The sequence below is a fragment of the Meleagris gallopavo genome, chromosome 1, assembly GCF_905368555.1.
Source record: "Meleagris gallopavo chromosome 1, MGAL_WU_HG_1.1, whole genome shotgun sequence".
NCBI lineage: Eukaryota > Metazoa > Chordata > Aves > Galliformes > Phasianidae > Meleagris > Meleagris gallopavo.
In genome coordinates this window covers 172,967,617-172,995,153 of record NC_139404.1, presented here as the reverse complement: position 1 = coordinate 172,995,153, position 27,537 = coordinate 172,967,617, and the positions used below count along the sequence as shown (strand labels likewise).

General features: G+C 45.4%; 1 protein-coding gene across 4 annotated transcripts in view; it reads right to left on the bottom strand.

The window, feature by feature from the left end:
* Nucleotides 1-14,798: 14,798 nt before the first annotated feature.
* KATNAL1 (katanin catalytic subunit A1 like 1) overlaps nucleotides 14,799-27,537 on the bottom strand; it is a 39,173-nt gene continuing 26,434 nt past the window's right edge. For all 4 annotated transcript variants that reach the window (XM_085216070.1, XM_085216068.1, XM_010728923.4 and 1 more), the window contains 5 exons: nucleotides 24,193-24,351; nucleotides 23,277-23,403; nucleotides 22,171-22,305; nucleotides 19,772-19,898; nucleotides 14,799-18,350 (listed from right to left, as the gene is read on the bottom strand). In XM_085216070.1, the coding sequence (XP_085072196.1) occupies nucleotides 18,152-18,350; nucleotides 19,772-19,898; nucleotides 22,171-22,305; nucleotides 23,277-23,403; nucleotides 24,193-24,351 (747 nt within the window). In that variant the 3' untranslated portion in view covers nucleotides 14,799-18,151. The remainder of the gene's footprint in view (nucleotides 18,351-19,771; nucleotides 19,899-22,170; nucleotides 22,306-23,276; nucleotides 23,404-24,192; nucleotides 24,352-27,537) is intronic.

Sequence of the window (27,537 nt, the reverse complement as noted above, 5' to 3'; positions counted from 1 at the left end):
TGCGAAAGGACACCCTCATTAAATATGTGTTTTCTCCAAGCATTCCTTGGTAAATAGCTCAGAGGAGCCCAAATTTTTGCTGCAGCAGCAGCAGTGAGGGGCAGCAGCAGGGATCTTAACCGGAAAGGATCTCCTTTTTCCTTAATACACATAACTGAGACAATCTGTTGGGTGAATGGCACCCATGGAAGACAAATAATGATAGGAGAAGGGGGAATGGTCTTAAACTGAGACAGGGGAGGTTTAGGTTAGATATTAGGAGGAAGTTTTTCACACAGAGGGTGGTGACGCACTGGAACAGGTTGCCCAAGGAGGCTGTGGATGCCCCATCCCTGGAGGCATTCAAGGCCAGGCCCTTGGGCAGCCTGCTCTGGTGGTTGGTGACCCTGCACATAGCAGGGGGGTTGGAACTCGATGATCTTTGTGGTCCTTTTCCACCCAGGTCATTCTATGATTCTATGAAATAGACTCATCTCCTGCTGACTTCAGCACTAACCACATCACCTTCCCTGGGGCTAAGGTGGGCACATGCCATGGGAACCTCTTCTGCTGCAGGTGTCTTCCTTCTCCAATCTCCTTGGGTCTCTCTGCCCCAACTCCTGCCTTTCACCACTCTCCAGCTGCAGCTGCGATGCTTCCCAGCACGGTTTGGCTGATGGCAAACACAGACCACAACCTGTGCCCAGGCCTGCAGTGCTTGCAAAGCTGGAGAAGCCTCCAGAGCACCTCAGTCCCCAGCTGGCTCGCAGCACTGTGTGTGCCATTCACAGGGGCTGAACTGGAAGGGAGCTCCATAGGCTCTCTAGCCCAGCCATGTTCCATCAGGGACACCCAGAGCAGAGTGCCCAGAGCCACATCCAGGTAGCCTTGGAAGGTCTCCAAGGAGGAAACCCCACAGCCTCTGGGCAGCCCGTGCCAGTGCTCTATCACTTGCACATCACAGCAGCACCCCATCCACCCGACTTCCACCCCGGAGGCCAACCTCAAGCTTCTCTGCTCATGCAATTTCCATGCAGCATCATGTCAGAGACCTTCACACCTCTCTCCGGGCTCTATCCATAAAACACAGAGCCGTTTCCTCCATGAAGCATCTCATCCGCATGAACATCACAGCCCACAGGCTGCGTGCAGAGCGACTTTCCATGAGTCATTAAGCTGCTCTCCCAAGAGACACAGCTCGCTCTCAGTTACACGCCGGAGGTGCGCGCGCCTCCAACAGAAGGTGGGAAGAGGAAGTTTTTAGCTCTCAAGTGTAAAATGAATGTTCAATAAATAGAACCGTTTTTCAGACACGAAAATGCGGCGTCGGAGTCACTAGCGCCCCGGGGCTATTTACTTGACTGTGCAATTGGCGGCGTGTGGAAGGCAGCAGCTCCTCGGCTTTGTCATGCACGCTGCGGGATTTTTGCCTGAGCATCTCTTCTGCCTGTCTGCTCGGCTTATAAATAACTGTGAGGCACAGCCCAGCGCTGGGAAGCATCTCGCAGGGGGCAGCCCTCAATCGGGAGAGCAAGGTGTGCTGAGGAGGTGGGGCAGAGCAATGGCCATGTCTGTGGGCACCACCACCTCTCCCTTGCAGTGCCTCTCTGTTCCCTTCCTCCATCCCAGGCTGTTATTCCTCTGTGCCTGCAGCCTGCAGCAGCAGCAGCAGGGCCTGATTCTGCTTGGTTTGAAGGTAAAGCAGAGCTCCTTACCTGGGGCACGGGCAGAGCCCTGCTCCTTCCAGCAGTTCCTCTCAGCATCTGTGGTGCCAATCCAGCAAATTCACATGGCTCCTGCAAACACGTATTCGCATTTGTCATGGCCTTCTGGCAGAATATTTCACAAAAGATGCACGCATGCTGGATCAGAAATTGCAATATCCCTTCAAACTGTTGGCCAAATCTTTGATGAGAAATAGAACCGAGGGAACAGCATGGAGCTGCATCAGGGGAGGGCAGCTGGGGGTGAGGGAAAGGGTCTGCACCAGAGGGCGGTGGGCATGGAACTGCCTGCCCAGGGCTGTGGGCGCAGCCCCAAGTGCCAGAGCTCAGGGAACATTTGGACAGAGCTCTCAGACATAGAGATTGGATTTGGAGTGGTGTTGTGTGAAGTAATGAGTGTAGCTTGTATAAGAAATAGCACAGCCAGCAGAAGAAAGGAGATTATCGTCCCCCTGTACTCAGCACTTGTGAGAACACACCTTGAGTGCTGTGTTCAGTTTTGCATCCCTCACTACAAGTTAGACATTGAGGCCCTGGAGCATGATCGGAGAAGGGCAGAGAAGCTGGGATGGGTCTGGATCACAGGTCTTGTGGGGAATAGCTGAAGGCACTGGAGTTGTTCAGTCTGGAAAAGAAGATGCTTGGGGGAGACCTGATCGCTCTGTACAAATGCCTGAAAGGAGGTTGTGGTGAGGTGGGGGTAGGCCTCTTCTCCTAGGTAACAGCAATACGACTAGAGGGAATGGCCTTAAGTTGCACCGGGGGAGATTGAAGTTGGATATTAGGAAAAATTTCCTCTCAGAGAGAGTTGTCAGGTGCTGGAATGGGCTGCTCAGGGAGGTGGTACTGCCCCTGGAGATGTTCAAGAAACATTTAGATGTTGTACTAAGGGACTTGGTTTTGTGGGGAAATAGTGATGGCAGGTGAACAATTGGACAGGATGATCTTGGAGGTCTTTTCTAACCTCAGTGATTCTATGATCCTATGAACTATTACCAGTAGGCAGCTGGAGTGCAGCCACACTGTTCTGCTACCAGGCCACCCTGATCCAGCTGCTGCATAGCCAATGGATGTCCCTGGGCATGTTTCCATCACAGATATAGCCACAATGTCCTGCGTCAAAATATGAAGTCCAGCATTGCATATTTGTGTGAATTTTTATGAAGAATTAATCTAGAAGAGCATTTTGGCTTTGTGCAACTGCAAGGTCCTGAGCTGCTGCACTGGCGCCTCTGCCAAGAGAACCCACCTTGAGTTCCAAGCCCAGACAAAAACAGGACAACTGTGAAAGCACTCATCAAGCATCCTCTGGAAGCATGGCCAGATGAACAAGAAGTTTTACCCCCAGATGTTGGAAAGGCCCTTGGGGAGATGGAAGAGCACTGGGTTCCTCAGCTGAAGGCCCACCTGAGGCATCAGTAGCAGTGTTGGACGTTGTGCACACATCCTGAGCTCCTGGTGTCAGGATGAGACAGGTGGAGCACAGCACAGTCCGCTGCTTGGTGGTGGTGATCAGCTCCCTGCTGAAAGGTCCAGGAAACCTTTGCCCACAGCTCCCCTCCTGTCCCGTTTGAGCTCACCACCAATTTTCATGTCCAACCTCCTTCTTCTGTCCCGCCACTCTATGCCACAATAGCCCATCTCATTATCTTCACATCAGAGGTTATTTTGCAAGGAAGGCTGACCCATGCTGAAGAATCGTCTGTTTGCTCTTTGTAAAAATGCTGTTGTTATTTGGAAAACATGCACCAAGCTCCTAACTTTTCGTGGAAGAAGACATTGAATAAATGGAGCACAAAAAAAGATTTTAGATCAAACCTTATCATTAGTCCAAACAGAGGTTTCTTGCTGACTCAGAAAATCCATCCTAGCAGTCAGGGTTGTCAAGGACAGCCAAGAAATGAAGGGGCAAGCTCCAGCTTCTGTATGGCTGTAATGTTTCATGCAAAAGGGACAAATGGGGATGCATGGAGCATCAGCATCATCAACATTGGTGCTCAGATTGTAGCCATGCTGGGATGCTGCCCGCCAGATGCACATTCACCATTGTGAGAGGATGTATAAGGAAGAAGATGAACTCTGACCGGCGACTGTACACTGTGGGGTTGTAGGATATCATCAGGAAAATGCCAGGGCTCATGGGTAATATGGGCCTTTTTGAGCTTCACAATTAAATGCTGAACTCCTCATCTAATTTACTACCACATTAAGAATACAAAATGACAACTTATTGTTTTATGATTGCTCCCAGGGGAAGCTAAGTTATTACAGCATTCTGCAAGATCTTCAGTGAAGGCTGGATGTTGCTGCAGCACAGCCGGTGACCTCACTGTGAAAGGCAAAAGTGCAGCAGCACATTGCAGCCATTAGGTTTGTGCCTGCAACCATGACAGCCAAATCTCTGGCTTCGTCCAAGCATGATGGACACCTGGTCGCAACATGTCTGTGGGCAGCCTCCCAGCTGCTCTGAGACAACAAAAGGTGAGCAGGTTAGAAAAAAAAAGACAAACACATGAGCAGCAGCTGCCAAACAACAGCCACTCCAAGTCAAATCAACAACACCCATCCCAAGTCAACCAAACAACACCCATCCCAAGACAATTGAACAACACCTGTGCCAAGACTGCATTGCTGCTCGTACAAGTTCACAAGATTTTCAGGATGCGTCAAACAATCCCCAGGATGCCAAACACTGAATGGCCATCATCCCAGGCAGCTGTTTGATGAGAGAAGGAAATGGTTGGGACACCGGTCCTATTTGACACTTTTTGTGATTGACATGTGTTGCCTGATGAAACTCCGATGTTGCCATGGTTTTCTGGGTTTCAAGGGGTGCTTTTACTTGGTACTGTTAGTTTTTCACAATCTGCTATCTTAATTCTTGAGATAGGTTTATCAAAAGGAGTTAAAATGGGGGACATATTTGTAAGAATTCTCAAGAATTAGTGCCTGTGATGCACTGAGTGGCAGATGCTCTCAGGGAGATGTCAGAAGTAAAAAGCATCTCTGAATGGCATAGTTGGGGCAATGTTTTAATGTCATACTGGCTTATTCTGCAAAATTGCACCTTCAGGAATTAAATTGCAACATATCTGCTTTCCCTGCCTGCAAAGTTAGGAGCCTACAAGCAGACATCTCTGCCACCTGTGTTTCTGTGAAATTGTAATACTTGTGCCTGAGAGCTCTGCAGATCTTTTGTAGGTCTTTTAGTTTCACAAATAGCAGAAAGGCTTTCCTTGCATAGGGACTCTGCTAATAGGCAAAAATCATTAAAAAAGAAAAAAAAAAAAAGGAGGCATCCCTCATGACCTCCTCTTGGCTAACAATATCTCCTTGGCCTCTCTGCTCCTTTGCTCTTACCCCGTAGAAATGCTTCCCATGGCTCCCAGGAGCTCCCCTATGGTTTCACACAAGGTTCAAAAGTTTCCTCTTGTTTTTTTTTCTTCCTTCAATCTAATTTTTCCAGCTATCAAGTGATACTTAATGCAAATGTCCTCATAGGTCAAGTCACTTCAGATGCTGAGCTATTGGAGACGAAAAAAGTAACAACTTGTTGTCAAGTCTGTGCAGTTTCTATGGCAGCAGGGAGAGCTGCCATTAGGCTGCCATTAGAGCTTCCATTAGGCTCCACTTTTGAGATGCTGCCTCCAGAGCAGTTCCCATCTGACCTGAGACCTCAGGACCTGCCAGACCCACCGAGATGCTGGTGCTGGGCCTGGCTCTCGCCGCCTGGAGCACGAGACGTGCAGCTCTGCAGGCTTGCATCTCAGCTGGGAGATGGGTCAGGAGCAGAAGCCATGGGGCTGAACTGCTATCCAGAAAATGTTCGGGTGGGGCAAGTGAAGGGACAGGACAACCTGGGGAGGATGCACTAGCAGATGAACTAGATGAACTAGCATTTGTGATCCTTCAAGCTGTCTCATCAGTAGAGGACGTTCTTTTAATCCATATGATCTAACAACAACAACAAAAAAAAGTGTTTTTACAAAGATGTGAAATACTGAAGAAGCAATGAGAAGCAATGAAAGCTTTTATCTCCATGACATTATGCTGGGGCTGAAAATACATAATCAGATATTTAAGAAACAGGAAGACCTTTGAGTGGAACAGTATCTGTATTATGCATTTGATTTCACATATCTTGAGAACAAGCTCAAGTCTGCTCTTCCATTAACAATATTTTACAATGAACAAAAGCACATTGGGTGTCAGGGCTCCCAGCACCACTGCTCTGCTGGGAGCACTGGGTGAAACCCAGCTTTCCTGGAACAGCCCACTGCTGTGCAGTAGTTTGACTGTACACTTGTAGGGATCCTCCAAAATATAGTTTGAGATTTCCACAATGAATACAATTCTGGGGAGATGTCAGAATACTGGGGAGGTGCCTGGAATGGGGGAAAGAAAGAAGAATGGGGAAAGAACAAAAAGCGTGGATGCTTTAGGTAGCCTGGCCAGTGCAAAACAGGCTGAGGGGCAGCTTTTTTGCCAAAGGAAGGCTAAGTTGCTTTTCTTAGTAGAGAGAGCAACTCTTCAGCTACCCGGTAAGGAAAAAGGACTCAGAGCAGAAGTGCAGGATGGTGGCACACTGTATTGGGAATGAGACACTTTTTCATTAGCTTTAGCTATCTAGAGCTCTGGTTCCTGATCCCACAAAGGTGAGATAGAGGCACAATGCTGGGCCTGATGATCATGAGGATCGTGGGGATTTAGTCCCCTCCCGAGGACAAAGAGCCACGGAGCTTCTTAAGATACACCTACCATCAAACATCAAAATGAACAAGCCGAAGCTGGTTCCCCCTCTAGATCTCCTGCTTAGAGTACCTCTCCCTAGCCAATAAAGACAGAAAACACCACATGCCATCATCAACACTACCAACTCACCAACATCAGACACATATCTTGGGTTGAGCTGAATCATCCCATGGGGGTATCTCTCCTTCCACGGATGACAAGGAGACCAGGATGCCCTGTCCCTGGGAGCTGAGCTGAGTGAGATGACTCTCACCACATGCCTCATTTCACAGTATCCCAGTCACCCTAACAATGCTTGTTGATCTTCTCTTCCCTGCCAGTGACCTGAGCATCAACAAGGATGAAGGGCCATTCCAGCTCAAAGCAGGCTCTGTTACAGCAAACCGATCAGGGCCACGCTCAGTTTGAACACATCCAAGGGCACAAACATCCACACCTCTTCAGGCAGCTTGTGCTGTCATATGTTCACCATGCATCTCCAGGAAGGATCTGGCTTCATCTTCCCTATTATCTCATTTTGGGTCATTGCAGACAAAGTCAAGCCACTCCTTCACCTTCTCTTCCTATGCTAGAGCAAGAGTAACTTCTCACCATCTCCTGGTACTTCATGCACTCCAGCCACCTTGGTGACCCTCCAACTGGTGTGCCCAGTGCATGAGCCCCCCAGCATTTCTCTCTATATGAGAGTGTTCATCTCCATGGCTTTCATCCCCTCCGGAGGGAAGGAAGCTCCTCTGCACAGGTTCCATGAGAAGCACACACAGCAAGTGGAGGACTGACAGTGTCCTTGGTGTCCAGGTTCCCAGAAACACAGTCCGACCAACACAGCCACAGCACAGGCTTCTAATAGGCTCTGAAGTGGAAGAAAGCATTTTCTCAGCATTTTATTTCAACTAATGTGTTCAGGCTAGTATCACACTGTGCTATTAACGCCACCCTGGTTTATAATTCTGCTTTTATGTTGCCTTCATTTTTCTTTTTTTAATACAGCTATCTAGCTTTTTGGTTCTTAAACGTGAGACCTATTTTTCTGGCTGCTGTAGCAGAAAGAGCTAATTTGGTCCTTCTGTGTATAAGCAACGGGTCTGTGAAGTGCAATAGCAGGTGATTTTATCTCCGTGTCCGTCCTTGGTCAGGCTGACACCAGAATACTGCATCCTGCTGAGGTACCCATATTTTAAAGAGAACATAAAAAAAATAAAATAAAATGGAGCGAGTGAAGAAAAGAGCCATAAAAAATGGTTTGAGAGCTGAGGAAAACTACTTACAGGGAGAGACTTTTGGAGGTCAGCCTCCGTAACTTGTCAGAAAGAAACCCAAGAGGTGATTTGATGATGTGTGTAAGTACATGCATGGAGAGAAAACCCTGGGTAGTAAGGGGGACAAAAATTGAGACCAAGAGGGGCACACAGCCAGGCAGTGATGGGCACTGGAGAACACTGAGCTGAATTAGAAACCAGACACACTTCTTAACCATAGGGACGTTTGCTGTCAGAGCAAAATTGCAAAGTGAGTGATGGGTTCAAGACAAGTTTGGATTTTAATTTAATTCTAATTCTGCACTTCAGGACAGAGGCAGGGGCTCCTGGGGGGAAATCAAGGTGAGTTTGCTCAAATAAAGCCTGGGAAGGGATATGAATTTGGAGAGGGATACGGAGAGGGAGATCCAGGGCTCTCAGCATAAGTGGGTAGAAGGATAGATGCTGTGGAGCTGCTCCCAGGTGAACATCTAAAGGGCCAAGGAGCTAGAGGATGAATGCAGGCATTTCGGCATCCCTGAATCACAGGATGGCTGAGGTGGGAAGGACCTCTGAATGCCCCTTGGCCCAACCCTGCTCCAGCAAAGACACCAGAGCAGGGTGCTCAGGGCCACATCCAGAACCTCCATGCAGCGATGCTCTGGCCAGCATGGCCATAGCTAATAATGCTTGTCCCCTCTGATGAAGACAATGTCATTGCACTCATGAAATTTAACATTTTCCACACTACTGTGATGAACAATTTCTGGGCAACTTCTGATGCTGGGATACTTGCAATTCTTCCCCTTGCTGTTTAACACAAATGTCCCATATATTAAATTAAAGTCCATTTTCCACTGTTTTACCCCCAGTGGACACAGAGAGGGATATAACCCTGCATTCACCCTGGGGTTATCAGGGACGGTATTTGCACTCAGCACTTTGCACACTGATTTCTGTGGGGACGCAGCTTTGAGCTCCAGCCCTGAGCTCTGTAATTGCATCCAGCCTCAAATGGTCAGAGCTGCCCTGAGCGCTGTCTGAAGGGCTGCTGGGCATGTACAGCAACAACTAAGCTGCTTCTAGCTCTTAAAACTTCCTCAAGTGCTTAAAAATCTCAAAAACATTCAGAACACTTTTCTTTCTCTGATGATTTCTTGGTTTCTTAAGGACGTGTTTGTGCAGATGGGCACAGTCGGGAGGACTCTATTAGCTCAGAGAGTCAAGTGGCCTTCAAGAATTCAGAGCTCAGCACGGCTTTGAGTCCTTTCCAGCTGAGCTCTCGTGCTCTGCAGCCTCTGTGCGGTTTAAGAAATCTCAATATTTACGGGTCTGCTGCAAGCACTACATCCTGAGGAACCCTACAGCAAAGGTTTATAAGCTCTGCATACATGGCTTATAAACTCCCTCCGAGGGACTGTGCTGGCTGAGTGCTCCGTCCCACAACCCCAATAGCTGTGTGTTCCTCTCTGCACAGAAAAATTACACAGAAAACTCTGAGGCTTAAATAAAAAACAAGGCTTAAACATAAATTCATAATGAGTCCTGAGAGGCCAGAGGAGATATTGAAGCATTTGTTTCCTAGTGCGCTAAGCTCATTCTCGAGGAAGAAATGAATTTGTCTGGAGGTAAAAACGATTTTGAAGAGCACAGCGTGCAGGTCTCTGAAGAGATGCTGTGCCACGGGAATACACATTTTCTCAGCAATTGCCCTGCGATGGGACTGCTTTGCCTTGAGGAGAGCGGGGTGTGGGGTGTCCCCCCCTGCAGAAGGGGACAGGTTTAAGCAGGCAGCCTGGGATGGACATCTGCTCCAGGAGGAGACTCCATGGATAAAGAGAATGTTCCGGCTGCCCATTATCCCCTCCCCAAGCTGTGTCCCAGTGACAAGGAGGTGGCAGTGCCCCTGCACAGCAGCTGGCTGACCCCAGGTCCCTGTCCTCAACCCAGGCTGCATCCCACAGCTCTGCTGTTTGAGGTTTCACAGTGAGCTGGAGGAGAGGGTCTGGAAAAATGAAAGTAATGAGCCTTAAGAGAAGAATCTGTCCCTAACAGTGTGGCTTGATTTCCCTCCCAGCAGCTCACTCAGCAGCTCGGGTGTCCCCGCTGGCAGCCAGCTTTAATTTCCAGCTTGGACTTGCTGAACAGAGCAAGGCAGAAAGCCAAAGGCTGAAATTGTCATGCATTAGGGGATGGGTGCCAGAGGATTTGCTGCAGGACACTTTGCTCCAGGGTTAACAGAGATCGTGGCTTTTCACGCCACAGACACTTTGCTCTGGTAAAGCACAGGGCAGCCATTGTACCATGCTCGGTGGGTGACATGAGCCCTTCCATGGCCCAGACCCAGGGACTGCTTTCACCATGCACTAGCTGTGAGGAACAACGGTTTAACCACCAAAGCCATACAAACTATGTATCTGATCTGCATCAAAAAATCCAAGCAGGTGCAGGAGGAAGGAAAGGCTGCTGAAGAGGATCTGTCTTATAAAATAAAAGACGGAAGGAGCTTTGCTAACAAAGCACAGGGTGTTTGCTTTACGTGATGACTCTATAAATATGTCTGTGTGTGTATGAGGGAAAAAGAACTATCTGCCACAAGATGGTATTAGCAGAAGATCAGGCAGATACAAATCAAATGTGGGTATGTTTAGACTGGAAACTGGCAGCAAGTTTCCCAACTGCCTGTGAGAACACAAAACATCTGGCTATGCCACAGAGCTGGAGGAGAGCTCCAGGTTGCTGGTGACAGTGGGCTCCACTCCACCTCCAAACTGCTAAGCTTCTTATTCATTCATTTTAAAGCAGGTTTCCTGCTCTTCTCCCTAAGTGGGAGCCTGTGGGAGTGCTTCTCCTGTCCCCACCATCCCCTTGTTGGTGAACGTGGGCACGCAGCACACCTAGAGCTGTCTCCTCTCCTCTCCTCTCCTCTCCTCTCCTCTCCTCTCCTCTCCTCTCCTCTCCTCTCCTCTCCTCTCCTCTCCTCTCCTCTCCTCTCCTCTCCTCTCCTCTCCTCCCTCCCCTCCCTCCCCTCCCCTCCCCTCCCTCCCCTCCCCTCCCCTCCCTCCCCTCCCCTCCCCTCCCTCCCCTCCCCTCCTCCCTCCCCTCCCCTCCCCTCCCCTCCCCTCCCCTCCCCCCCTCCCCTCTCCTCTCCTCTCCTCTCCTCTCCTCTCCTCTCCTCTCCTCTCCTCTCCTCTCCTCTCCTCTCCTCTCCTCTCCTCTCCTCTCCTCTCCTCTCCTCCATCCTCTTTCCTTTCCACTCCTATTTCCTTTCCACTCCTATTTCCTTTCTCCTCCCCTCCCCTCCCCACCCCTCCCCTCCCCTCCCCTTCCCTCCCCTCTCCCCTTGTTGACACTATTGTGTTGCCATATGCTTGGCTCTGGCACACTTCCCAGCTGAAACCAAACTTTCCAGGATCCAGAGAGGGAAGCTGACCCGGCAGCACTGCTCACTGATCCTGCATGGCTCCTCCTGGTCCCCCAGCACTGCAGCAGAAATGTCTAATTAGGTACGACAGAGGAATAGATATGCATACTCAGGGATCTTTCTACACAAGCATAAATTAAAGGGAAGCAAATATTTATTTTAAACGGGCATGCCATAGCTGGCAAAATGCTAATCTGCACAGAAAAAAACACCCTGTAAATAAGCTCCCCAGAAGCATCTTGCATTCACCGAGCTTCATCTTTCTGAGCAAACTAACAAGAAAATAAAATCAACTGCATCTATTATACACTCCCTTCAATAAGAAGTTCAGACAAGCTTAGTATGACATGGGCCAGTGCCTTTGAAGCTATCGGCTGCCGCCCCCGGGAGCACCGCAGGCTGTTTGTAAGGTGCCTACAGAAGATACTGAAGAAAATCAGACTTACAGGATTCAATTCACAGCTCAGGGATCTTCAGCCTCAGTAGGGAAAATGCTAGGGGGCTGCAGATCAAAAGTACTGAAAAGCACTACTGCACCCTGTAGGACCAGGACCGGGAGTCGCAGGGATGGGTTTGTCTCTTCCACTGGCCCAAGGAGCCCAGATAAGTCATTTAATCATTTCACCTCTACTTTCCCCTACCATTCACCTCTGCAGTGCCCTGCAGGAATCACAGCATCTCTCCTCATGCATGGAGCAGTACCCAGTGCAACAGAGCCCTGCGCCCTATAGGAACGCATCGCCACTGACATCCACTTGCTCTTCTAGCCTTGGAGGAACACTGCAGCCCCAGCTCGCCCCAAAGCTCAAGGATGGGAAGCAAGCTATTAGGATTTCAAATTCTGGGAGACAAAAGGCAGATCTTGCAGTGGCCATAACAAACCTGCCCTGGGGATTGGCACGTTTTTAGGCAGGAAGGCAGGCGATGAAACCCATCAGCAGCACCTGAAGCAGGCTCCCTTTGTTCTCTGAGCCGCTCCCATCCTCTCACAGACGTTCTCCTCACTGGTAAGGATGCAGAGACCACCGCTTTCATCAACATGCATACTGCAGTGCTGTCAGCACCTCCTTAAGGTTATTCCCTTTTTCTTTTCGCTTATATTTATAAACCTTGTGCAGAGTTGCTATGGTTTCTGATACCGTCAGTCCGATTGGTATTCAGCGCGTTTCCTCTCACCTTCACCATTCCAATGACCTTTACTTCACAAGGAAGATCTCATGCCATCAGCCCGTTCAATTAGATGTCACACAGCACGCTGTGTGAGAACACCCACTGCCAGGGCAGAAGAGGGCTCTGTGGAACCAATTCATCTGCAAAATGCCGTCTCTCAGATAAACAATGGTAATTATTTCCATGCAAATTGGAACCAGAAAGCACGTCCCAGCAATGCAACTGTTAGACAGAGAGGAAAGCCACGAGAAGAAATTTCAGCTGCTAACATCTCAGATACTCTGGTGTATCTTCCTAAAAGCAAGTATCTCCCTACCTTTCTCATTCTGCAAAGTCAAGTTAAAGAAGCTCTTACTTCCAAGACATCCATTGAACAACTTATGCAAGGGGCTGCTCGCAAATGGGAGCAACACAGCTGTAATTTGCTACTAAGAATTTGTCTCCTTGTCAAACTAATATTCTATTTTAAGAGACCTTGCACAAAGTTCTATTAGTTACTGTACAAGACAGACATGCGGGATGCATTTGGAGGAAAATAGTCTCCAAACACAGCAGTGCTGGGAATAGTCTCAACACCTTCATGTGCCAATCAGACCATGGGATCCCCAAAGCCCTAACCCAAACACTGAACAAAACCCTCTAACTCTGAGAAAATGGCTTCTCCCTAACTTGGAGGAGAAATGTTCCTACTACAACAAAGACATAAAACCACAGAAGCCAGAAAATGGAGCTTGATCATGATACAGCTCTAGCCCTGCCCTTGCAGCAGGGATGGGAACATCACAGCACTTAATCTCTTCACAACAGAACCAAAGCTTTTCTAGTGGCAGTTTCTTCACTGTTGAGGAAAACAGTTCTTGCACTGGGCATTTGCCAAGACATCTCATTCCATGTGCTAGTAGGGGCCTTTTAAAGAAGAACAGGAAATTCCCTGGAGCTGTCCAATACATATATAGGAGCACGATGCTTCAGCTGGCCAGAAGTTAGCTCTGTATTGCACTTAGGGTGCTCTGAACTACTGTGTATGCAGCAAATAGGTCAGATGGACAGCTCACCCTGGTCTGTGTGACCAGGCAGCAGGCTTGGAATGTGGAAAGCATCACACAGATCTGTGCTGTGCAGACAAGAGGACATCACTTGCTGCTGCAGCTCTGCTAGCTAAGGTTCAGATGGAAGCTAGGCTCTGAAATGCAGGTGATCACAGCATCTGCAGCCATGGCCAACTTTTCATGCTGTGCTTTCGTGGAACAACATGAGGGAAAAAAACCCACATGCCCTGCTTTCCGAAGTGTCCTTCTGCCATCAGCTTCCCCCAGCATGCCACCAGGTGGTGCAACATGGGCTGTGCAGATCAGGTAGGACCATCCTTTCTCCCAGCCATGGGAAAAGCAAGCTCCAGATACTTATTTCTGACTACTGGCCGGTAGCTACAATTCCCTGGAGAGCATCAGGTCTTTGTTCAATCAACCTTTGCTGTCACCGACTTGGGTGGTTCCACACAGCCCATTTGTTCCATCAGAGAGCTATTGAGACTGCTCCTGCTCCTGCCTGTGCCTGCCGGGCACACCAGTGGTACCAGTAACACCAGTGAGTTGCTTTTGAATCCCCAGGATCCCTCCTTCTTCAGTGCCACCACCGTGCCATATGCATTTTCATCATGCTCAGAAAAAAATCTCTGCCCATCAGCTGATCCAGGAGAGCCTACTCCTAAAACAGACAAAAGTTATTTCTCTGTTTCCTCTGCTGCTTTTACCTCCTTGTGTCCAGATTGTACAGCTCGGTCTTTGCTCACTGGATGGAGGATTTCTTTACATCACACAAGTCTTTTAATCTTTTCCATGATCAAAACAACTCAGAGCACCTTTACTATTGTGCGGTCTCTTTTAAACTGGGGTGAGCTGAACTTTCTATGCAAAGATGTGACCTCTCCCGAAATCCCTTGATCAGCAATTTCCCTTGCTCTCTCTTTCATGTCGGAGGCATTATGAAACACTGCAAACTACACATACTTCCAGAAGGAAGTTAGTGAGAAAATTCTAATAACCAACTCGGCCCCAAGAGATGTGGGGTCTCTTTCCAACTTTGAAAGCTCTTTCCTAATAGAAGTTTTGCTTTTGAAAGTCTTCTGTTGAGCAAGCAGCTGAAGATACAGCTTCTCTGGAGTCTGATTATACGTTCAGCCCAGGGGCAAGCAATAAAAAACCTGCCCAGTGCTGTGAGGTCTGAATCAGGTGCTAACACCGAACATGTGCTGGAGCCTCCGCTTTCCTCTCCCCCAGTGCTGGGCACTGGAACATTCACCATTTTATAGCCTGTGGCAATGAAAGGCCAATTTAAGAGGGGAAGCATTGCTGACAGTGTTATCCAAAAAAAGCCAGGCTCTGCTTTAACTGCTCTCCGCCCAAGACTTTGGTGAATCCAACACCACTCTGACATGCTGAAAAAATTTGCTTTGTACAGCAGCCTTTGGAAGCAGCTAGAGAAAAGCAATCACAGGCCCAGAGACAGACAGACTCTGTATGTACATTTATTACTTCATACAATCAAATTGCTTATTGTACAAAAATTAGCAGTGCCACCCAATAGGGCTTTCACAGACATTTAGAAAGAGACATGTAAACACAGCTTTAGAACTTGATTTTATGTCACATAGGTACAAAGTTGTGTGCATATACACATACACACATGGGCGTGTATGCAGCTCTATACACAGACCAAATTGTAGCAGCAGGCTGTGAGATGCTAGTACATTGTTCTCTAATGAATTAAGCACCCTTAAACAAGGCTTTCCTCCAAAGGGACATCAGTTGGATTTGCATTCCTTCCATTGTTAGCCTGGCCTTCCTCCCCTAATTGCTCTTTGCTACATCTCACTGTTGGCTCTCTTCCAGAGGCAATGATTCAACCTTCAAGCCCACCTAGTTGAGTGCAACCACGAGACTGGGTGGAGATGAAAGGGTCGGCATTAGGGCCAGACACCTACACTGAAGAGTCTCAGCATGAAAGGGACGGTCTCTGTCTTGTGGGCTGCCTGATCTACAGGAGCCTGCTGTGACACTCAGGCGTTGCACAAATATCTGTGGCCTGGAAACTTTTACTTTGCTATTCTGCAGTAGAAAAGAATGAATGGACCTGTACAGAAAAAACACTTTTAAGGTACAAATCATGATCTTTAGAGAAAAACTACAGCACCCAAATAATTCCCACTGGAAGGAATGTCCAGTGTAGTGAATTCTGCTTACCGTGTAAGAGGTTTGTTCAACACCTTGAGGGAAGGAATGACATTTCTGCTAAACATTGTGCTTTCTACAGCAGCAAGGGCCCTGCTGCTTGCAACATGAAACTGAGAAAACTGGTACTTACATCTTCCTAAGTAGCAACTGCTGAATCCAGCACTGCTCTCGGGCAGATGAATGGTGTGAGTTATTGGCATTCATGTCTATTTCCTTCTAGATCTTGCCTGTGTAGAGTAAGCTCCTTGGGCAGTACTTGTCTCACTAGGGAGAAACCCTGAAGTGCTAATCTGGCACTGGCCGCAGAAGACTCTTACAGCTTTCCTCATTTCTACTGCAGTAAAACAAAAAGAAAAAAAAAAAAAAAAGGGAAAAAAGAATAATAGCTTCAGCCTACAGCTTTCATAAGGAAGAAATGACACACTGTGGCAACGCTTTCAAAGCTTTCTTTCTATAAAGGTCCAGCTATTCCCTGGGAGGAACATGCTGGCCCTGGTAGTAATTTAGCCAAAAATGATAGAGTCAAATGCAGCTTTGCGCTTGCTCATCTTCCAGGGCAGACAGAACTGCTTCTTTCTAACAGTTGCAGATATTGTGAAGAGCAAAGGCTATACTGTGCAGTTGGTGCAAACTGGGCAGGCAAAAAGTAACTGGAGTTTTATTCTCTCTGTGAGTGAAAAGGGAAAAGTTGATGTTATTCCTGCTCTAATCTCCTTGGTCAAGATAGTAACAAAGCCAGTGGAGATGCTCTGTCCTTGGAAAGATTGGGACAGCAGTTGTTTTTCAGCCAGTCTGGGGGCACCAGAAAGTATATTTCTGAAAGGCCACATGAAAGGCCTCTACAGCCCCAGCTGTCTTGTGTCAAATGCAGGATTTACAGAATCTCTGTGGTGTTTTTCCATGCAAATTAGCGGAGCCCTTTAAAATGGCATGATCCATCCAAGCTGTGGTCTTTACAGAGAGAGAAAGAAAAAGCACTGCTGACAGACAAAGTAGAGAGGATACCACAACCACACAAGTTGCTCACATAATCAGAAGGATGCAGCAGAGTTGTCAAGCACGTATCCTGACTGTCCTTTCTCCTGAACAGTAGACATGCTCAAGAAGCATTTATGTTAGTGGTTCATGTGTCATGGCCCAAAAGACCAACGTGCTGGATTACAAACATTATTTGGCAAGCACCAGCAAAAAAATATACTCCCATCCAAGATGTGGTGGGCGATTCTGAATACTTGGCTTCATTTCTGAGCAAGATCAATTTCTTAGTCCAGCCTACGACACCTGGCTATGTCATCACGAGCCTCAGCAGAGAGCCAGAGAGTGCAGAACCCACCCAACTGCAGGACAGCTCAGATCAACCAAGACACTTTGAGTCGTGCTTACAAAATCACCAATAATTTCAGAGCTTGCATATTCCTCTGTAAATTTTACCTGTCCTTCCCATTGCTACATTAGGAAACCCACATGAGTCAGACGCACAGTCTGATGCTGTGAAAAGCCCATACTGTCAGCATGACAGTTACATTCCAGAGAGGGGATTTATCATGCAAGATTTTATAACCTAACCTTTCCCATCCCTCCACTTGTGCTTGGGACAGGAAGATACACATAAGAACATAAATGAGATTGTACATATTACTTTCCCCTAAATTAATTGCATTTATACATTTTAAGAAAGCTTCATTTGAGAAGTATAACAAAAATAGTTCTGCAACATAAACAAGTGCAAATACCATTGCTTAGTAAAGGGAAAGGGCTCAGGCCTAACTAGAAGACCTGGAAGTCCACAGCCATGCATTTTAAGGACATATTAGTGTCTTCACTACTGTTATTTAAATAATATTAAGAAAGTAAAGTTCAAGATTCTACATAAATGCACAGTATAAAGTCAAAGTGCCTACTGGTCAAACTTCAAAGTGCCTAATGGTCAAAGTGGTACAAACCATATTCAGCATGGAATGAAAGCAATCAAGGTCCCTTCCTCTCCTTCTCATTTCCATTAGGAGAAGTCACAGGTAACATCATTCCAATCTGAAGTGAATCAAAGCCAAATGCGTGTACAAGAGAGGAGAGCTGAGCCTGCATCTTGATGGAAAACTGATCCTCACTTCCTCTGTGTAAATGCCAATTAATCCTCAGGCTTTGCTCTGGACATCCAAGCAGAAAACAGCACCAGGGAACAGCAACTTCGATGCCACGTTCGGGGGAGGCAGTCGACAGCCCAACAGAACACAGCACTTGGAGCAGGGGGGAAGCGAGCCCTTGTTAGCTCCTCTGGAGTCACATTCCCCAGCTGATTTATTGATTCTAGCCGTGAGAGGTGAGTACAAGGAGGTAAATAGCACTGCTCTTCATTGGGAAAATAAGGTGATTATTCTCAGAAGTATATTTATTCCCTTCCCGTTTGTCTGCTTTTACTATTTCGGACATTTTAATTTTTTTTTAATTTTAACCATATCACTCCCTTTAACGGCAAACAGAGTTTAAAAGATCTTGTCACCAGGAAGGGGTGGAGGTGGGACAGGGAGAACAGCAGACCTTTTATTAAACCTTTGAAAAGATTTCTAACTCACATTGCAAGTGAAAACAACAAAAGCCATAAACTCTCGCAACGGAAAGCTGTCGGTGAGATTAAGCAGATCCAAACTCCGCCATCCATTTCTCGTACTTCTCCAGGTCTGCAGCAGAAACAGATTTGGAGATTTTCTTCAGAGCCAACTCAAAGTCCCCCTTGGTGACTGGCATCTGAAGTTCCTCTTTAGAAAGTGCCCGAATCTCTTCTGGAGTTAAGCCGTTAATGCGCCGTCTCATTGCCATTAAAGAGGCATCCCTGGAAATACAGGACAATGCATGGGAGCTAATTGCTAGCAGCATGTGCCGTAAGCCTATGAATTTTGATTGTATTCTCTTGCTAGAAACCACTGGCAGGAATACTTCAGAGAGCATTTATTTACCAGAGGAGATGCGGTTCACATCTTTGTTAGCATTCACATTCCCAGATTCCAACATTAATTCAATATAAAGAATGCACTGGCACCAAAACTCATTTAAGCATATGGCAAATGCACAGAGATAATTAAAACTATAAAACTGAAAGCCTTTTGTAATGATTCATAGAGATGAAATTCAACTTCTTCAGCACGGGAAAGGGCAGGGCAGGAGAAGAACTGCACTGAAGGATTTTTCTTTTTCTCTTCCAAAAGTGCTCTGGATGTTGCAGATCTCTCCCCATGCAATTACCATTTCAACATCTTCCCTACATGCAGCACTCAGCCACTGACACCACGTGGCCCTGGGGCTGAGGCCATCTGTGCCTGTGGCTCCCCATGCTCTACCTGTTCCACCACTCCTCCCCGGCTCTGGAGCCGTCAGCGTGGCCCACTGCCACAGAGAGCACTGCTCATTTCTCACACCACAGCCCACACGCAGTTTGAAATTACATTTTTTCCTTCCCCAGGTTTTTTCCCAGCGGGGGATAACAGAGGCCTCAGTGAGAGCAGGTAGTTTAACTATTGCACTGTGTGATACATACCAAAGTTTTCAAAACCGTGGTGCTGCTTCACAATTTCAGCAAAGCAGCAAGAAAAAACATTCCCAAGCCATGTTCTTAAAGGATCAGTTCCACTTGGCAGGGATCCTATCTCTATAAGGGATGCAGAGTTCCTACTGATAAGTTTTTCAAATACCCATCCTCCTCCAGAAAAGCCTCATTTTTCAAAAATTGAAACAAGTTGTGGGAATGTGATGGAAACAAATTCAATACTAATGCTATACATTAGCTCTAACATCCTCACATGTATAACATCCAGGGAGAATTTAAGATACTGCTGCACTGGTGGTTGTCCAAACATAAAACGTGTCAAAGCCCTGAAGAAGCAGTCTAGGAGAAGTTCTTTTCTATCACAGAACTACAAAATTCTAGCTGTTGATCTCGCAGGATTTAGAAAAAAGAATCCAAACCTGTTTTGCACTACGTTAATTAACATTTGGTTAATGCAGACAAGGGTAACACAAGAAGAGATTTGCTCAGATAACTTTTACTTAAGATCTAAGCAAACTTGATGACATCTCATGCAAAACACCACGGTGTTTACACTGCTCCAGTAATGCGCGGTTCCAGGAAATAGATTTGGGCCCTCAAAATATTCACAGTTAGCTTGCTTCAGCTGCTGTATTGCTTTTTTTTAGTCACATAATGCAAATGATGACTTGACACGTGGTCTCATTTGCAAATTAAAGGGAAGGAGATACCTGCAGACATTTGTGATGTCAGCACCGGAATAGCCTTCAATTTTCTCAGCAATTTCTTCAAGGCTGATGTCAGGATCCAGCTCTACTTCCCGAAGATTAATCTTAAGTAGTTCTGCTCTGCCTTTTGCTACAACGTAAAAATGTGTGTTTGAAATCTTGCAAACATTATAAACAAAACAAAACATGCACAAGTTAGATTTTTCAGTGAAGAATTCAAAGAAAAGGGTTTGATACAAGGAAAAAGAATGGGGCAACAAATCACAGTAAAGTGTGGAATCAAATACAGTAAAGGGTATGGTTTCAATCTGTATATTAAAATAGTGCATTCAAAAGACATTTTCCAAATTGTACATCATTAGAAATACCTGTTATGTCTCAGGTGACAAAGCATTTGGTGACACGCTACCCAAAGGCACTAAAGCACAATCCTACAGATATCTGCTGCTTCTCAAATCCCTTCGGATTTACTCTGCTCAAGTGTTTGATTGCGTATTATTCACACAGTTTAATTAGAAACACAATGAGGATTCTATTAAGAGAGCTTTAGACAACACAAAGCCCTTAACAATAGGCTGAACTTTAAATATGTGTTTAAGCACTTTACCCAGTTGGGACCCAAGAAAGCTGCTGAAGCCTGATAGAAAACAGATACATTAATACAGTAAATGTATTAATGTATGCACAATACCAATGTCCTGGCATTCCACTTTCAGAGTGCAGCAAACATACAGTGATAACCAACTGCGTAAATGAGTATCGATGCAGCCAATTAACCATTTTCTTGTGGAGAGCACATCCATATGTGCATTTCAGCCCATATGCTAAACACTCCCAGCTTGACAGCTTAGGCCTGCCTCAGTGTTACTCTGCTTAATGGTGGCAAAGTGGAGGATAAATGCTTTCCTGGCTTTTGCTGCACAGAATCACCAACCAGCTCAGTCCCTTATTTCCACAAACAGTAATTGTTATGACTCAGAACAGAGGACAACCTTGGCAGAGGGAGCAGCACTAGGAAAAGCCAAAAGTTGAAAGGAAACATTGCACATGTTTTATTCACCCATTGCCCTCCTTTAAAAAAGGAGGGAGAAAAAAAAAACAGAAAGCTTGTCTAAGGCTGCTAGTTTGGAGTGCTCTGCAGAACTGTCAAGAATACAGACGGGTATCAATCATGCACTACTGGGACCAGCTATGAAGTGGGGATTTATTATTTACAGAGCACAGTGTACACACAGCATACCTGCAGAGAGCCTCCTGAATCAGAGAATATTCTTCTCATTTTTCTACTGGGATAAGCAAGCTCTTGCAGTATTTCAAAAAAAGAAAAAGGGTAGAATGTATGCGTGCACCAAATGCCCCAACACAGAGGTGTATATATGACATACCATTTTGTTCATTAAATTGCCTGACCACGACAAATGGCACAGCACAGTTAATAAAAACATCACTGAGACTCGCACAGAACAGCTCAACTTCTCTTATATATGGAATAAATGCAAGGGAACATAAGACTGGAAATAAAACAGAAGCACATCTCGCATGTTGTCCAGGGTGTAATCTACTGTGTCAAAAAAACAATCTTGTTTAATTAGAAACAAGAGTAGGAGCTGATAGGATTTTAAACTAATTGGTCATAAAGACAGGCATCCTGTTAGGAGCTGTGAGCTGTGCAGACAAGCTGTACAACTATTAAGTGTCCTTATACCTGCTAAACTCAATCACAATTGCTGTCAGCACGAACACGCATCTTGTTATCTTGAGTGCTCATGCAGGGAGATGAAACATCCACTGTACCAAGAAGAAACAAAGCTATGCAAACTTCAAGCGATAGGAATCTCAAAATTAATAGGACAGGTGAATGACAGCTGGGAAAGACAATACAAGCTGAGACGTCTCGGGGCAGGAAAGCAATCAGCCTGCTGCATTCTGAGCAACTCGCAGCCTAGTCATAACAGCGGGCAAGCAGTGATTTACAATGAACTAAGCCTGTAAGTGAAAATTCATGGATCCACTTCCTTGCATTCGTCTGCAAGGGCACGAGTGCATTTGCAGTATTTCTTAACGTGTCCAAAGGCTGTCTTTGATGATCACTCAAGGATTGGCTGTTAAACATTTAAAATAATTCCAGGCTCATTAAAACTAACTCTCTTTCAGTGTAAGAACCCATCAATTGGTTTGCAATGAAATGCAGCAGCTCTTTGTTTTTAAGCCCCCAAGCGAGTATTTATTTTTTTTTTCCTTTCTCTCACTCTCTTAAGAATAAAGCAATCCAACCAAGTGATTAACTCCTGAATTTCACTGCTCATCACAAAAACAAAAACTCCTCCCAAATCCAACAGTCTTGTAGTAGTCCTATGGCAGCTTTGGGACATTTTAAAGTAAAATGCTTGTACCAAACATACCTGTGGGCAAAGGTATATAAATCCTCTTTTCCAGTCTCCGTCGGAGAGCTTCATCAATATCCCAAGGAAAGTTTGTAGCAGCTAATACCATAACCATCTTGGAAGGGTCATCATTCTCCAAAGCACCACCTACCCCTGTAAGCACAACAGTTTAGAGAAATTTCACTCCGCTGCTCTTATTGATCAAGATGCTTGCTAAGAAATTGTGCAAATGTTACAAAAGCTCAAAGCTCAGCAGCTGTTCCATGCACTCCTAGTGCCACCTTCCAGACTTTACATGGCTGATGTAGCAGGACCATCACTGCCACATAAAGAGGAACAGTTCATTTTTCTGTCAGACAAGGAAGGGCTTTCTTTGACTGTGTTACCAACACAGTCATGTGCAAGTGCAGCACTGTTAGTCACAGCAAAAAACCATCTCTGTCAAACATGGCCATAGAAGAAGCAAAAATCACTCCCTGACCTTCCAAACAAGGACTATAAAGAAAAGTTCACTTGGAGAGAATAAGTTGCCTACATGGGGTTTACCACAATGAACATTTGAGGACATTATAAACAAAGAGTGGTTCAACAGCAACTATTATATAGAGCTGGTTATCAAAGCACTACACCACAGAACATTCCTTGGGTGGTGGTCCTCACTGCGTGCACATGAGCAGAACAGGTACAGAATATACCTAGGAGGTTAATATTAGCTGTCACCACAGCTAACAGCAAAACCAGATCTGATGATGGGGTCCCTGAGCAGGAGACTCTATGAAAAAGAAGAAATTTGTTTAAATTGCTTAAAAAAAGAAAAAAGGAAAAAAAAAAAAGACTTGTATTAAACTTCACAAATCTCCATTATCTGCTTCTCCTATAGTAGAGCATCTCTTCAAAATGAGTTCTCAATTTTCTAAAACGTTCATTTTAGAAAAAATAAAGCAGAGCACCTTTTCCAGTTACCCGCCTTCAAATTCTCAGAGAATGCATTCCTCTCAAATTTTGCCTTACTTCTCCCCCATCCATAAAACCAGGCTTTCCAGATTGTTCAAGTTTTTTACATTCCCATCTCTAAGAAAACAGCATCCCAGTCCCAAGCACGGATCTAAACCAGTAATCTTTACCGTCCATTTGCACAAGCAGCTCTGACTTGACTCTGCGACTCGCCTCATGCTCATCAGATGTGCCTCTGCGGCTGCAGATTGAATCAATTTCATCAATGAAGATTGTTGTTGGAGCGTAAAACCTTGCCTTTATTCAAACGAAAACATCATCATTAAGACTGCAGCAGCAAGCACAAGCCCGCATCAGACCATGACCCAGTTCGGCTACTACATATATTACCTTCCCTGCTTGTCACAAGAAAGTAATTCAAGACCTTGATTCACAATCTCTATGGCACATGCTTAAGTTTATACATTTTAAATTGTACTCCTCAAGTCAGAGGTCTTGCAAAGAGGAAAAGGAACACAATCACAAAAAGGCAGTTTTTAATATCGAGGTTTTGTGCTGGTGAGGGCAAGGCAGAGGGATAGAATGGAACTGTCGATCTCAGAAGACAGAAGTTTCAACTGAGAGTGTGTCAGAAGTAGATCCTGAAGGCAGGAATGACCCTTTCAATATAGGTCCACACAGGTATGTCCTTCACACAGCCCATATGATGGACTGCACTCAAAAACACTGAGAAGCTTGTCCATCACCCAGAACAGAAACAGAACTAGAATACGTATTGCTCCTAGAATAATAGTTCCCAATTCTTTCCAATTTCAAATAACTTCCTGTAATTTCTGTCAAGAATCACCACTCTGCTTTTAGCCAGGAAAGCACTATCCTCAACATGAGTGATGAGCCATTTCCCTCCTAATCCTCAGTGACATTTCAGAAAATGATGAATACACACGTTGTCTTTTCTTCATCTGGATGAGAGAATCTTAGTGCAGTAAACTCAATACTTTCAGCATGCTACTGGAGGGGCAGGGAACAGAGAGGGAGGCCCCTTCACACCTCACTGATCCCCAGATCACATCACTGAGGACATACCATTTCAAACAAGAGGCGGACAAGCTTTTCAGATTCGCCTCTGTATTTAGATGTCAGTGTAGAGGAAGACACATTGAAGAACGTTGTTCCACATTCTGTAGCAACAGCTTTTGCTAGCATTGTTTTGCCAGTACCAGGAGGACCAACCATCAGCACGCCCTGAAAGGTGAAAACAAAGGTGATGAACAACAAGTAAATTTTGCGCAACAGTCCTCTATACTACATCTCAAAATAAACCAAAACCAGTAAAACCAGTATTTTGATTGCTTAATATCATGATCATCATCAGTGGAAAACAAAAGAATGCTGCATTATGAGAACAGCATGGAAGTATTCTGTGACTTATTCTCCTTACTGCCCCACTGAAGTTGAAATCACAAAAGGCAATTGCAGCTATCACCTGGGAAGCAGGTGACAGATTTACAGACTTGCTCTCAATCAGGCAGGGCCTGGACTTGAACTTGGCTCTTTCCCAGCTTACAAGTGGCTGTACAGACGGATGAAGAGAATGAATTCATCTTTTTGGAAGACTCCTTCATGAAGAAAGCTGCACCGAAACCAAAATACTTTTTGTGTTCATCAGTAGAGCATTTTCCTACAGCAAAACATTTTGTCAAAAAAATCCTAACCATGTACACGTATGAATCTGGCTGATTTTTACAATTCAGGCTGCACGAGAACATTCACTGGACACAAGGATTTGTCCTACTGCTTAATCTCTCCATCTCAGTATTTCTGTGGCCAAAGTACTACTTCTTACCACCTCCTGGATGAAAAGCCATTCTCACCACACTGCTGGACAATTTTTGGCTTATGTGGACTGCTGCTCAACTCCATTTAATATGAACTTCAGTGATGATTAAAAAAAATCTCACCTGGACAACTGAGCTACTATCAAGCCCCAGCCTGGCAAACACATCATTAGATTGCCTTTCTATCTGCGCTCTGTCTGTAAGGAGCACACACCTCTCTAGATCAGGGCATTCTGTGGAGCATTTGAAACAACAGAAAGAAGGGGTGCCATTCAAAGGACCTGGACACACTTGAGAAGTGGCCCCACGTGAACATCATGCAGTTCAACAAGGTCAAGTGAAGGTGCTGCACCTGAGTCAGGGCAATCTCAGGTATATGAACAGACTGGGCAAGGAATGGATCGAGAACAGTCCTGAGGAGAAGGACTTGGGGATCCTGGTTAACAAAAAACTGAATATGTGCTTGCAGCTCAGAAAGCTAACTTCATCCTGGACCGAATTAAAAGAGAGGTGGCAGGTTGAGGGAGGTGATTGTTCCCTTCTACACCACCCTCATGAAGCCCTACCTGCAATACTGCGTTCAGCTCTTGAGTCTCCAGCACAAGAAGGACATGGGCTTGTTGCACCGAGTCTAGAAGTGCCACAAAGATGATCAGAGAACTGGAGCACCTCTCCTATATAAAAAGGCTGAGAGAGCTGGGCTTGTTCAGTCAGGAGAAGAGAAGGCTCCGGGAACACTTTATAGTGGCCTTCCAGTATCGGACGGGGGCCTACAGAAAAGCAGGGGAGAGACTCTTTATCAGGGAGCATAGTGGCAGGACAAGGGATAATGGTTTTAAACTGAAAGAGGGGAGATTTAGATTAAATATTAGGAGGAAGTTCTTTGTTCAAAGGGTGGTGAGGCATTGGAACAGACTGCTCAGAGAAACTGTGAATGACTGTGTTGACTACCAGACTGGATGGGGCTTTGGGCAACCTTGTCTATCGGAAGGTGCCTCTGCTCACAACAGAGGGTTGGAATTGGATGAGCTTTAAGGTCCCTTCTAAGTCAAACCATTCGGTGATTCCACAACTTACTTACTCATCACTACACAAGCAGGTTTTTAGCTACGCACACAGTGCACTCAGGACCCACATTAAGGCCATTAAGACTGAAGCACCAAGAATGGTTAATCACCATGACTCAAAGAAAAGACAGTATTTTTTAGGAGAGACACAACAGAAACAACACAGGTTTCTGAAAATAAGCGATTCCTTCCATCATGAGGTTACTGCTGACTCCAAGGAGGGCTAGTTCACAATCATATTTTTAAATACTTATGTTTATGAATAGTCTGACCATTGCAGCAACACACTGTACCACCCCCTCAGCACTAGAACAGGGCACTATGATTCTGAGCATGGCACTGTGAAAAACGTAGTGTTCAAGCCTTTTTTCCCCAACTACAAAATCTTACCATATGCTAACAAGAGTTTCCTAAAATTAAGTTGTACTTGGTTGCAAGGGTAATCAAATTAGCTAGAATTAGAATTGCATATCATAATGTGCTTTGCAATTAATATCTTACATAAAATACCACAGCAATAAAATATCTGTTAAATGCAAGCCACATAGCAAATTAGATTTCATCTGTTCCTCACAAAAATTTACTTCAAAAAGCACACAGAATGACATGGAAGAGATCTATAAAAACAAATCAACCGGGAATGCAATTATTCAAAAATGTACTATTCAGAAGCAATAGCCTCTCTGTACTCCATTTCCCATTAACTCTTAATACCTTTATTGCCATTTAACACTTAGCTAATGCAAGCTCAACATACATTCATTGGTAAATTAAGTTAGAAATGTTCATACTTCCTCCATGCAGCTAACGGTCCAATGTCACTCTTCAGGCTGCTCAAGGTTTCCTAAACTCCAGGGCAACAAGCATGAAAAGCAAACTGACTCTTTTTTTCTCCCTATGAACATTCAGACATATACTATGATTTGAGCTGCTGCACAGTCGTACCAGTAATATTATAATAATGCAAGTGTGAGCCTGGAGTGACTAGGTGAAAATTACTTGGCCTGTGATAGGTAGGCAGAGATGACTTACTGTTCTCTCTAAGTTTCAAATGTGCTTATTTTTATATTTTAAAATATCATCTACATCAAATCACACTTAACCCTTGTTCCTGACAAACTGTCGGAGCTGGAGACACAAGGGCTAGTGTAAAAAAATGGTAGTTTTTTGGATGTCACCTTTGTCTCCCATTATTCTGGAAGATCAAATTCCAGTTTCAGCCACACATCTTGCTCACTGCTTCATTCAAAAGCCCATCGCTTTGCGCCTTCTGCATAACTATGACAGTGAGCATTACCTAGCACAGGACACTGGGGGCATTATATATGGACCTAACAAAGGTGCCATGTAGCCACATCAGATGAAAAGTCAGGGGAACACTAACCCGTCTGGAGATAAAGAGAAAAGAAATGTCAGTTAAAAAAAAAAAAAAGTAACAAAAGAAAAGAAGAAAAAAAGCCACACCTTGAATTCTCAGCAAAATGAGATGTGCATGGCTGCAAAGAGAAACACAGAATCAAGTCGCT